Source organism: Lupinus angustifolius, unplaced genomic scaffold (genome assembly GCF_001865875.1).
Source record: "Lupinus angustifolius cultivar Tanjil unplaced genomic scaffold, LupAngTanjil_v1.0 Scaffold_79_20, whole genome shotgun sequence".
In the NCBI taxonomy this organism is placed as follows: Eukaryota; Viridiplantae; Streptophyta; class Magnoliopsida; order Fabales; family Fabaceae; genus Lupinus; species Lupinus angustifolius.
In genome coordinates this window covers 1-11,451 of record NW_017723756.1, presented here as the reverse complement: position 1 = coordinate 11,451, position 11,451 = coordinate 1, and the positions used below count along the sequence as shown (strand labels likewise).

The 11,451-nt window shown below is 34.0% G+C and overlaps 2 protein-coding genes across 2 annotated transcripts; one reads left to right on the top strand and one right to left on the bottom strand.

Moving 5' to 3' along the window:
• The first annotated feature begins 1,066 nt into the window (after positions 1 to 1,066).
• On the top strand, positions 1,067 to 3,910 carry LOC109339508 (subtilisin-like protease SBT1.8). The gene is made up of 2 exons (XM_019576964.1): positions 1,067 to 2,792; positions 3,155 to 3,910. Exons 1-2 carry the CDS (start codon positions 1,133 to 1,135, stop codon positions 3,811 to 3,813), a joined length of 2,319 nt encoding a protein of 772 aa, XP_019432509.1. The 5' UTR covers positions 1,067 to 1,132; the 3' UTR covers positions 3,814 to 3,910.
• Positions 3,911 to 6,695: 2,785 nt separating this feature from the next.
• Positions 6,696 to 8,356, bottom strand: LOC109339509 (probable 60S ribosomal protein L14). The gene is made up of 5 exons (XM_019576965.1): positions 8,254 to 8,356; positions 8,053 to 8,154; positions 7,310 to 7,439; positions 7,114 to 7,226; positions 6,696 to 6,935 (listed from the first exon to the last, which is right to left on the bottom strand). The coding sequence occupies exons 1-5, from the start codon at positions 8,254 to 8,256 to the stop codon at positions 6,882 to 6,884; spliced, it is 402 nt and encodes a 133-aa protein (XP_019432510.1). The 5' UTR covers positions 8,257 to 8,356; the 3' UTR covers positions 6,696 to 6,881.
• Positions 8,357 to 11,451: the final 3,095 nt, after the last annotated feature.

Sequence of the window (11,451 nt, the reverse complement as noted above, 5' to 3'; positions counted from 1 at the left end):
ATTATAATAATAATACTAATAATAATCTTGTTCATATATATAAAAGCGATACTTATAAAAATAATATATGGGTCCAAATAAACATACATATTAGTTTATGTATATAAATAAATATAAATATATCGAACTAGCTCATGAACCTAACTAGTCGAACTATAACCAACTCATGTTTGACTCGTTTATTTAACAAGCTCAATTTCATGCTCAAGTTCAGCTCATTTAATTCATGAACCAAGTTTATCGAGCTAAATAACGAATCGAGTTTCGAACGAATACCAGATTGTTTTGGTTCATTGCCAACCCTAATAATAGGTATAATCATTAAATGTAGTATATGCATTTTTATGACAGAGGTATGGAACCCTCTACAAATAGTCACTGCTTTCAACTTTCCATGCATTGTACTAGGTATGGTATTTCTCAACATGTCTCATTGCACATAATATATATACATATATATATATATACATATATATATATACATATATATATATATATAAAGGGGTCTTAGATATGAATAGAAATCACCTGTCTCCAAGGGTGTTCCCATTGCCTCCCCAGATCAATGAGATTTTAACATGTAATATAAAAATGTTACTTTTTGTTTTTAAAAAAATTCTTTTTATTTATGCGGCAATATATTATTGTCTTGGGACATGGAATGGGACATCCTTGTGGATAGGTGATATATGTTACTTAGATATCAATTCAATATTGTGTATAATTCATTATTGTAATATTTATACACTATTAGTGTAAATATTTATATATAGCTAGTACATCATTCACCATTCATTGTGACATATCCTACAGTAGATTGGTATTACAATCACTTTAAAAAATTTATCTAATAGTTCTAATGCTATCATATTTGATTTTTTATAGATTACGAGGAAAGAGATAAGTTTAAATAAATTTAAATTTATTTAGTTAAAAAGTGACAACAAATTTGGACCCTTACATACGCGTGATACTCTGGTACCATTGCTGGACTCTAACATACGCGTCATATTCTGGCACCACTTCTGGATTCTTCAATACTTTGTTGTTCACAGCCTATCTTTTGTCATTATAAACAAATAACCGCCTCCCCACTCTTCTATATCCCCCTTCCATTCTCACACTTTCTCCTATGAGCTCTATTTCCATTATCATGTCTCCATTTTTTGTTCTCCTCATTCTATCATTGTTATCTCTATCTTCTTCAACATCGTTGGATTTTAAAAGTACTTACATTGTTCACATCAATCATCAAAGAAAACCCGACATCTATTCGACCCATTATGAATGGTACACCGCCACTCTCTCTTCTCTCTCCACCTTCGACTATGACCCCAACCCCTTACTCTATACTTACACCACTGCATACAGCGGTTTCGCTGCTTCCCTCACTTCTCAGCAAGTCGATGAACTTCTCAAATCAGATTCTGTCATCGACATCTACCAGGACACTGTCTATCAACTCCATACCACTCGTACCCCTGAGTTCTTAGGACTCCAAACACACTCAGGGTTACCCAAAGGACTTGTTAATGAAACCCTCAACAAGCGTTTGCATGATATCATCATAGGAGTTCTCGACACCGGAGTATGGCCAGAATCTAAAAGCTTTGATGATACTGGAATGCCGGATATACCTAAACGGTGGCATGGAGAATGTGAAAGTGGAAAAGATTTTGCTTCCTCTTTGTGTAACAAGAAGCTCATTGGTGCTAGAAGCTTCTTTAAAGGCTCCTACATGGCAATGAGAAAAAAGAATGATAAAGGGAGTGAGATAGTAAATAATTCCCCTAGAGATACGGAAGGTCATGGGACCCATACTGCGAGCACTGCTGCTGGGTCTCACGTGGCTAATGCTAGCTTTTATGGTTATGCCAGCGGCATTGCTCGTGGTATGGCCCCACAAGCACGTGTAGCATCCTATAAGGTTTGCTGGGAGGAAGGATGCTTTTCGTCTGACATCCTCGCTGGCATGGAACGTGCCATCGAGGATGGCGTTGATGTATTATCCCTCTCAATCGGTGGCCTCTCAGATCATTATTTTCGCGATGCAATCGCGATTGGAGCTTTCGCCGCCACGAAGAGAGGGATATTTGTGTCTTGCTCCGCTGGGAACAGTGGTCCCGAACCGAAATCACTTTCCAACGTGGCACCTTGGATTACGACCGTTGGGGCTGGGACCCTGGATCGGGATTTTCCGGCTTACGGTGTTCTTGGGAATAAAAACCGGATCACTGGTGTTTCACTTTATAGTGGTAAAGGGATTGGGAGCGAACCGGTGGGTTTGGTTTACAACAAGGGGGTGAAGTCGAACCAGTCGAGTAGCATGTGTACGCCCGGTTCACTTGACCCGAAGTTGGTTCGAGGGAAGGTGGTGGTTTGTGATAGGGGAGTAAATGCGCGAGTGGAGAAAGGATTAGTTGTGAAGAAAGCTGGTGGGGTTGGGATGATATTGGCGAACACGGCGCAGAACGGGGAGGAGTCTATTGCGGACAGACACGTGTTGCCGGCTATGGCAGTGGGGGAAATAGTTGGAGATAAGATAAGGGAGTATGTTGGGTCAGATCCAAATCCGACGGTGGTTTTGAGTTTTGGTGGGACGGTTTTGGATGTTAAGCCGGCGCCAGTGGTGGCGGCATTTAGTTCAAGAGGGCCAAATAATTTGACGCCTCAGATTCTGAAACCAGATGTTATTGGGCCTGGGGTTAATATCTTGGCTGGGTGGACAGGTGTTGTTGGACCGTCTACCTTGCCTACAGACACTGGCAAATCACCCTTCAATATTGTGTCAGGTATTATATTATCTCTCATTACATATCCAATTCTGCATATTGCACACCAAAAACGGTATTGCGTACCATGTAACTAAGGTTAATAGAGATTTGTTGTCCCAGATTATGTCTGTAAGTTGTCATGCACCAATAAAAATATATCAATTAAAAATCTTAAACCTTCACTACTATTGTTGATTTTGTTTCATTAACATTGGGCGAGTCAGCATATGGGACATAATGTAAGACATCAGATCTCAGTTCGTACTTTCTATTGGTTTTGTTTGTTAATTTGCTTGAACATTGTGAGACATAATTATATGATGGTTATTTTTTGTTTTATTTTTATTGTTTGTGTTTGGTGTCTTTTGGGTTTATTGTAGGTACATCTATGTCTTGTCCACACATAAGTGGTTTGGCTGCATTGATAAAAGCAGCTCATCCAAAGTGGAGTCCTAGTGCAATCAAATCTGCACTAATGACAACAGCATATACCCTTGACAACACAAACACCACACTCCATGAATCCTCGGTAGGAGCCATTTCCACTCCATGGGCTCATGGTGCCGGCCATGTCGACCCACAGAAAGCACTCTCTCCTGGCCTTATCTATGATACATCAGCCAATGACTACATCACATTCTTGTGCTCCTTGAACTACTCCCTAGAGCAAATTCAAATGATTGCTCAGAACCCTAATGTCAATTGTTCTAGGAAATTCTCTGACCCTGGCCAGCTCAATTATCCATCATTCTCAATCTTATTTGGAAGTAAGAATAGGGTTGTTCGCTATACGCGTACCGTGACGAACGTAGGCGATGGAAATTCGGTCTATAACGTGATCGTTGATGGACCATCGGCGGTCAGTATAACTGTGAAACCTTCTAAGCTTGTGTTTGGGAAAGTACATGAAAAGAAAAGGTACACTGTGACATTTGTGTCTAAGAAAGGTGATGCTATAAAGGATGCATTTGGTAGCATCAGTTGGATCAATTCGCAGCACCAAGTTAGGAGCCCAGTTGCTTTTACTTGGTCAGAGTAGTGGTATACTTATATGAGCTTGTAACCAACACATCATAACATTATTATTATTTGGAGAAATATAAGGTTGTGTTTTGTTTCTTTAGCAATTTCAGAAAAAATGGTGCAAAGGGATGTTTATTTTCTTTACTTTCTTGTTTGTACCCAGTAAAACTATTACAAATAATACCAATATATTTATCAAAACCGGTCAACATTCTCATATATGCAAAGTTTAGGTCAAACTCATTAGAAGAAGCCTAAAACAACAATCTTTGGCCAAGTTTTCTATGTTTTTCTCCTTTTAATTTGACCACAAAAGCGAGGGCAATTAAAAAGTAGCAAACAACTCACCTAAGTGAAATTGAGAATGAAATATTACTAGCCTTTTGGTGCTTGAACTAGAATTAGTGCTTATTTTTTACACAACCTGAAAGCAATTTTTCAATAAAATTTGATAAAATCATGGCTTCGCTTGGCAAGACGTACTAAGAGAGGGGAAGAGAATAAAGTTAGGAAAATTGAAAAAATAAGCTATGTTAATAGCATAAAGATAATTAAATTGGAAAGGAGGACCGAAAAGGTGTTGGTGTAGTGGTGTAAGGCCCCACAAGACCCCCAAAACGACCAAAAGGTCAAGGGTTCAATTCCTGGTGGTGACACTTGTTGGTAGGGATAGTCACGTACCCCGAAAGGGGTTACTTCCTTATCATAAGGTGAATGAATAGCTTTGGTATTACAAAAAAATTGAAATGGAGGAGGAACTGCACAAGCAACCCAATTCAATATAAAATCAGAAATTCATTTCAAAGGTTTATATGTTTTCAATTGCTTTTATACGGAGGTGACTAGTTAGAATCATATTTTTATCATACTTTGAACTAAATCATTACATTTTTTACAATTATGATATTATACACGTTTAAATACAATTTCGAAATCTTTCCCAATTGTGAGATTCTTTTAGTATCGATTGCGTTGGCTCGAGGGCATTTATTAACTCTAATGTATAAAAAAATATACAATTTTATATAGAAAAACATATTATAGTAAAGGGATGTTGTTACAAATTAACCAACTCAAATCAATATAAGCATTCCAAATTAAAATGACTGAAATGATATCATTTTAAGATTGGAGTGTGCAATATACATGGTCAATGTAATGATTTATATACAGTCAATATATCATTCATCATTCATTTGCATTACGTTTTTAAGAGCCAATAATGATTAAGAATGAACGGTGGATTATACTGAGACAGTCTATAAAACTCATATCCTGTGAATACATACATTTTTTCTCTTATGATTATGAAAAGAACAAAATTAATATTCTATTTACAAAATCAAATAAGTATATCACAATCTGGGTTGGACAAGCACGGAAAATAGTGAAACCATGGTTGATAAAAATAAAAAATTTGAATGTGATGAAAATTGAAAAGAGTGAATGAAGCAAGCACAACCTGAAAGTAAATTAGTAAATCAGAGACATGGGGGTGGACTTTAAAAGCCCAGGTGATGAAGATGATGAAAATATGGTTGAGAACTTATATGAACATGAATGTTTGAAACCAGCAGGTGAAGTCATACTAATACATAATTCGGGTTTCATTAATTAATCATATTTCGATAAAATCATACATACATATATATTATACTAATTTAAGAAACTAATATAAAAATAATGAATACTTTTATTTATACCATTTAGAAAATGTATATCTATGTCATAGTAAAACCAGATAATGTTAATCTTCCATAACATTTGAGAAAAAAACACTTTCATACTTTTTTAAATAAAATTCCTGGATACTTTGAATTAGCCACGACATGTAAGGGAGCATATCTTATGTCCTACAATATGTGTCATTCCATGTGCTAGGAGCTGTGTGATTGTTATTGTCCTTCTCTGTCTCTACTCCCAAATACCATAATCTTGATCTTTTTTCCATCATTGTGTCTTTTCTCTCTCAAACTCAGTGATTCATATATTTTCTAAAAACAGAATATTATATAATATTTTATTTTATATCAGTTTGAAAAAAGAGTTAGATTTAACGTCGTATATATAAAATCACTTGATCTAATCAAACAGTTTAAACCGATTAAACCTAATATAATATGTCTTCCAATTTGATGGTCAGCTCGAATTTCACAAACTTTTGTTTATATAATTTCACTAAAATATTCAAGCACAGTAAAACCGGTTAAACCTAATATAATATATCTTCCTATTTGATGGTCAGCTCGAATTTCACAAACATTGGTTTATATAATTTCACTAAAATATTCAAGCACAGTAAGAGCCAGAGGAATAAAATAAAACTATGAAAATGAATCAAATACCAAGAATTCCTACAATAATTGTTCATATAGCTAATAGTTGCTCAACAAATCATGGGATCTCATGTAGTATGGTAAACTTTTGAATAAAGTTAAACTACTAGAGGGGCCAGACATGTATGACATAGATTTTGTAGATAAAAAGAAGCTATTAGTCGAATGAACTTAAATTAGAAAGCAAAAAGATTAATTAAAATTTGAGAAGATAGTGTACAACATATCACTAATCATTGATAATATATAAAACATAAAGATTAATGTTGTTTACTTTAAAATAAACAGAAGCAGGATCAAACTAAATTTGATTTAAGAGCACTTGTTCATGAAACTCTATCCTCAAACGTGAACACTCGACACAACCAAAGCTATCCTCAAACGTGAACACTCGACACAACCAAAGCTATCCTCAAACGTGAACACTCACACAACCAAAGCTATCCTCAAACTTAAACACTAGACACAACCAAAGCTATACTCAAACGTGAACACTCAACACAACCAAAGCTATGCAAAGAAAGAAATCAATTACAATACCATCATAATATCAAGGATTATAAAAACAAATATTCAATCACCGCAAAATCAAAATTGGTATAACAGCTTAAAGAAACTGCAGAGATTCCAACAATTAAGATTCTTAAGTACCAACACCAATCCCCTAAAAATAGATAAAAACCCACAACAACCATGTTTGTACTAACTGCAAAAAAATCATAAGGAAACTCGAAAAACCACATCATGCCTAAGCAGCAGTCTTCTTCAGCTTAGCGAGCTCTTGCCTAACCACAGCAGCCCTCTACACAAATTAAGAACATATATTAGCTTCACGAAACCACCTAAGATATGCTAACACAATAGGATAGAACATTTCTGTAAAACCTTAAAAGCCAATATAAGCATTTTACAAACTGGAAGGGCAATGAAAATACTAATAATATCATATAGAAAAAGTACGAATCAAACTTGAAACAAACCTTGATCTTTGCCAACATTATCTTAAACCTATCGAAATCATTGAGGGCTGCCCTTCTCTTCTGAACAATCAATTTTCTGCCCCATGAGCTTTTCTCCCACTTGTTCTTAACATCTGTTTTAGCAAGAAAACAGATTAATAAAAAAATAGAATAATATAAATAAAACAATAATTTCTTCATAAAAACTGGTACCGACCAGCAGCTTCCAAGGCACTAATGAGATCCTTCTTCTTGGGGATCCTCTTAATGTCAACTTTAAGGTCAGTGAGTGAAAGCCTCTTGAAATTTATTTGAGACCTCACAATATCAGGGGCATCAACAAGGGCCTGTAAACAGATGGTATACAAATTATGCACACAGTTTTAGCATAAGTAATTAAAATCTGTGACAATCGAATCCAACACAACAAGAATGCATAGTTGCAGGCACGCCTAACTTCTTCAATGGAATATGATTATTTATTTAATAAGCTATCAAATTAATTAGAATGTCAAAAAAAATCTCAAATATTCTAATACTTAATGAACAAACATGATACACAGGTTAAAGTTCAACAAGATCAAATAATTGTAACAAGCATATCCAACACATCATAAAAGCAAACATCTCTAACTTCTACAGAAAATGATTATTCAGTTACTTCATGAAATTCTATACAACCAAATTGATTCCATAAATAAATCCAAATGAGCCAATTAAAATATAATCTCTTCAAATCCAATACCAGCCCAAAAATAACATAATAAACCCTGAACACATTTTTTGTTCAATTAACATAATAACAAATGAAAAAAATTAAAAAATTTACAATTCGAAAGTATAAAACAACCAAACCATACAAAAGGGGCACCATTGAATCCAACGAAAATCAACAAATAATTAAAAATATAGAAAATAAAAGAGAGAGAGAGAGAGAGAGAGAGAGAGAAATATGCATACCCTGTTCTGGTCAATGACATCAACAATTACAACGAGTCTCCCATACTCTTTGCCATAGTTGATCTGAGCAACCCTTCCAATCTCAATAAATCTCTTGAAAGGCTACAAACCCAACAAAAAAACAGTTCAGAAAATTAAAAACTGAAAGCTTTAGATTATAAACCCAGATGCATAAACACAGATTGAGAGAAAGACACTCACCATTTTCAGCTATTGGATTTTTGTGACTGCTGAAGCTCACAGATATGAAATGGGAAGAGAGAGAGGGTAATTAGGGTTTTGTTGAACCTAATAAAGAATGGTAGGTATGGGCCAGAATATATAGGATCCTTGGTTTTCTTAATCTTAAAGCCCAAATCTAAATTATAATTTAGTTTAAATATAAATTTTGAAACGTGTAGAACTTTTTAATTTCAACATAAATTCAACTTCTCCTGTTAATAAAATTTTGTAGAATAATTGATAGAATGCGCATAATAAATTATGATAGAAAATTAAATTTTTTCATATATAAAAAAATTAACTATAATTTATATGATTTAATATGTATACATTGATAGCGTAAGTATTTTTTACAACATCAATACATAAATTTTAAATTCTAATTGACAAGTGCTTGAATTCTAACGCTTTCCAAGTTAAATTTTAATGGTTTAAATGTGTTTCTAATATCTGAAAGTTTATGATCGATTTTTGGTTTAAAACGTATTAATGGACTCCATTTTACTTATAGTTCTTCAAATATATTTTTTTATCGATTTTGATCTTTCAATATTTTAATTGATTTTAGTCTCTACTATGAGTTACTATATTAAAAATGTATTCTTTTCATATTATTCTTTTAAATGATGTCACAAAATCTGACTTTTGCATTAATCAAGCTGTAAAAGATTCAATTTTATTACTAAAATAGAATCTACACAGAATTAATAAGTTTAATAAGTTTTGAAGTAAAAAATAATTATTTTGACATTAACTAAATACAGATAAATTCTAATTTGCCAAAATCACTTAAAACACTTGTTTTTAATCATAAAAAACAAAAGGTAACATAATTGTTACATATTCTATTAATGTGTATGCTATTGATACTCCAAATTGCTTATATTTTATTATCTCCAATTGTTTATACACATTTATAATTCTGCATTTTGATCCTCATTGGAAAAAGTTCATGGATCTAAGATATTAATGTCGATTGAAGGAAATTTTACAACCTTTTCTCCTTTCCTTCAAGAGAATCGCATGTTTCTTATAGATCCAATATTTTTTGGTGTATTGGTGATGATTAATGACATGATAGGAAAGAGTAGAGATTCTCTGATGTAAATTTTGACATGTGGCATGAAAAATAATTGGATGGTGCAAATTTTAATTACTTTTTTCTAAAATAATATTAAAATATTCAGAATATTTTTTTACCCTCTATATAAGAATAGAAGGGTAGGTAATATTACCAACATGGATATCTCCAACACTTGACATTTTTAATGGTTGTATTTATCATTGTCAATTTTTTCCTTTTACTAGTAATAAAAAAAACCAATCATTTCAGGTATAAAATGTCATTTACTGAACTAGTAAGTTATCCATGCATTCGCACTGGACAATATTTTTTTGTCGTATGGTCAAGAACAGACATATTACTCGTGAATTCGCACGATAATAATAAATTTTGACACATGTTTAAAAGTAAGTATTAATCTTATTATATATGTGTGCCCACACAAATGTATATATATTATTAATATTGTCTAAGAACTTGACACAATAAAATAAAACATATTGATAATCATAAGTTGTGTACAAAAGAAATGTAACTTAGATTTGAAATATTACTTTACAGCAAAAATATATTTATTCTTTGAATATAGTAGGTTGTTAATGCAAAAGTCACATTTATTTTGAAATATGTTCAAAACATTTACATATAAATCATACATCTAAAGACAAATATATAATATTAAGAATAAAATATGAAAACAAGATAACTTAAATTTTGGATGGCTATCTAACACAATCAAAATCGCTTGGAAGGTTGACATGTCATATGGGTGGCCATCCCTCAATCTCCTAGTCTATTGTCTCCAAAAGACATAAGTGTTAAATGTATTTTAGTTATTAGTAAATGGTAGTCTTGACTTTTTGTATTTTCCTCACTTCCTATATGTATTGGCCCTTTGGCCTTATCTCTATCACTAATTCCATATTGCATTTTTCCTCTCACTTCTCTCTTCTTCTTCTCCTCTCCCTTTTCTCTTCCTATGCAGCTGATCTAACATGATATCAAGAGCAAGGTTTGCTAAGGCCACAGCTTTCGCGGATCCGAGTTGGCTGGGGGGTTACAGGGGGGCAGCGCCCACTTGTTTGGGGTTCGGGGCGGAGCCTCGATTCGAAATTTTTCGCATATCCTGTTCATGCTTCTGGGTTCCATCATCTTTTCTTCTTATTTGCAGTGGTAGATCAACATCCACAGTTCACAGATCGGAGATCTCAGTTTCAGATTCGCAGTTCAGATTCGCAGTTTTCGTTGAGCGAATTTGTCAGGTTTTCTGTTTCTCTTTCCCTTTGCATTTCGATTTCCCTGCTGTTGTGCTTGTTAGTTATGGCAACTGAAAGAGATGATTCTTTGCAATCCATTAGTGTGCAACTAAATGGATCTTCCAATTATGCATATTGGAGTTATGTGATGAGAAATTTTCTGATTGGTAAACGAATGTGGGGATATGTTTCTGGAACTTTTGTTAAACCTACAAATAGTGCTACTAAAAATTATGCAAAGGAATTAGAAACTTGGGAAGTGAACAACTCGAAAATTATTACTTGGATTAATAATTCTGTTTCGCAATCTATTGGTGTTCAACTTGCAAAATATGATTCAGCATCTCAGGTTTGGGAGCACCTTAAACGATTGTATGTGCAGTCCAATTTTGCAAAACAATATCAGTTAGAGATTGATATTCGAGCTCTCCAACAACATAGCATGAGCATCCAAGAGTTTTATTCTGCTATGACTAATCTTTGGGACCAATTGGCACTCACTGAATCTGCAGAATTGCAAGCATTCACACCGTACACTGATCGCCGGGAACAACAGCGTTTAGTACAGTTTTTGATGGCTCTTCGGAATGATTTTGAAGGCCTACGTGGTTCCATTTTGCATCGCACTCCTCTGCCATCTGTTGACTCTGTTGTTAATGAACTTTTAGCTGAAGAAGTTCGTTTGAAGTCCCACTCTGAAAAGGGAATTGTTGACAAAGGGATTCTGCCAAGCCCCTCTGTGTTTGTTGCTCCTGTTGTGAAAGGAAAACCTTAAGGCAGAGTCAATTATGATGAATATAGCTTCTGTAAGGAAAAGAGTCATTGGAAGGCTCAATGTCCAAAATTATTGAAGAAGGA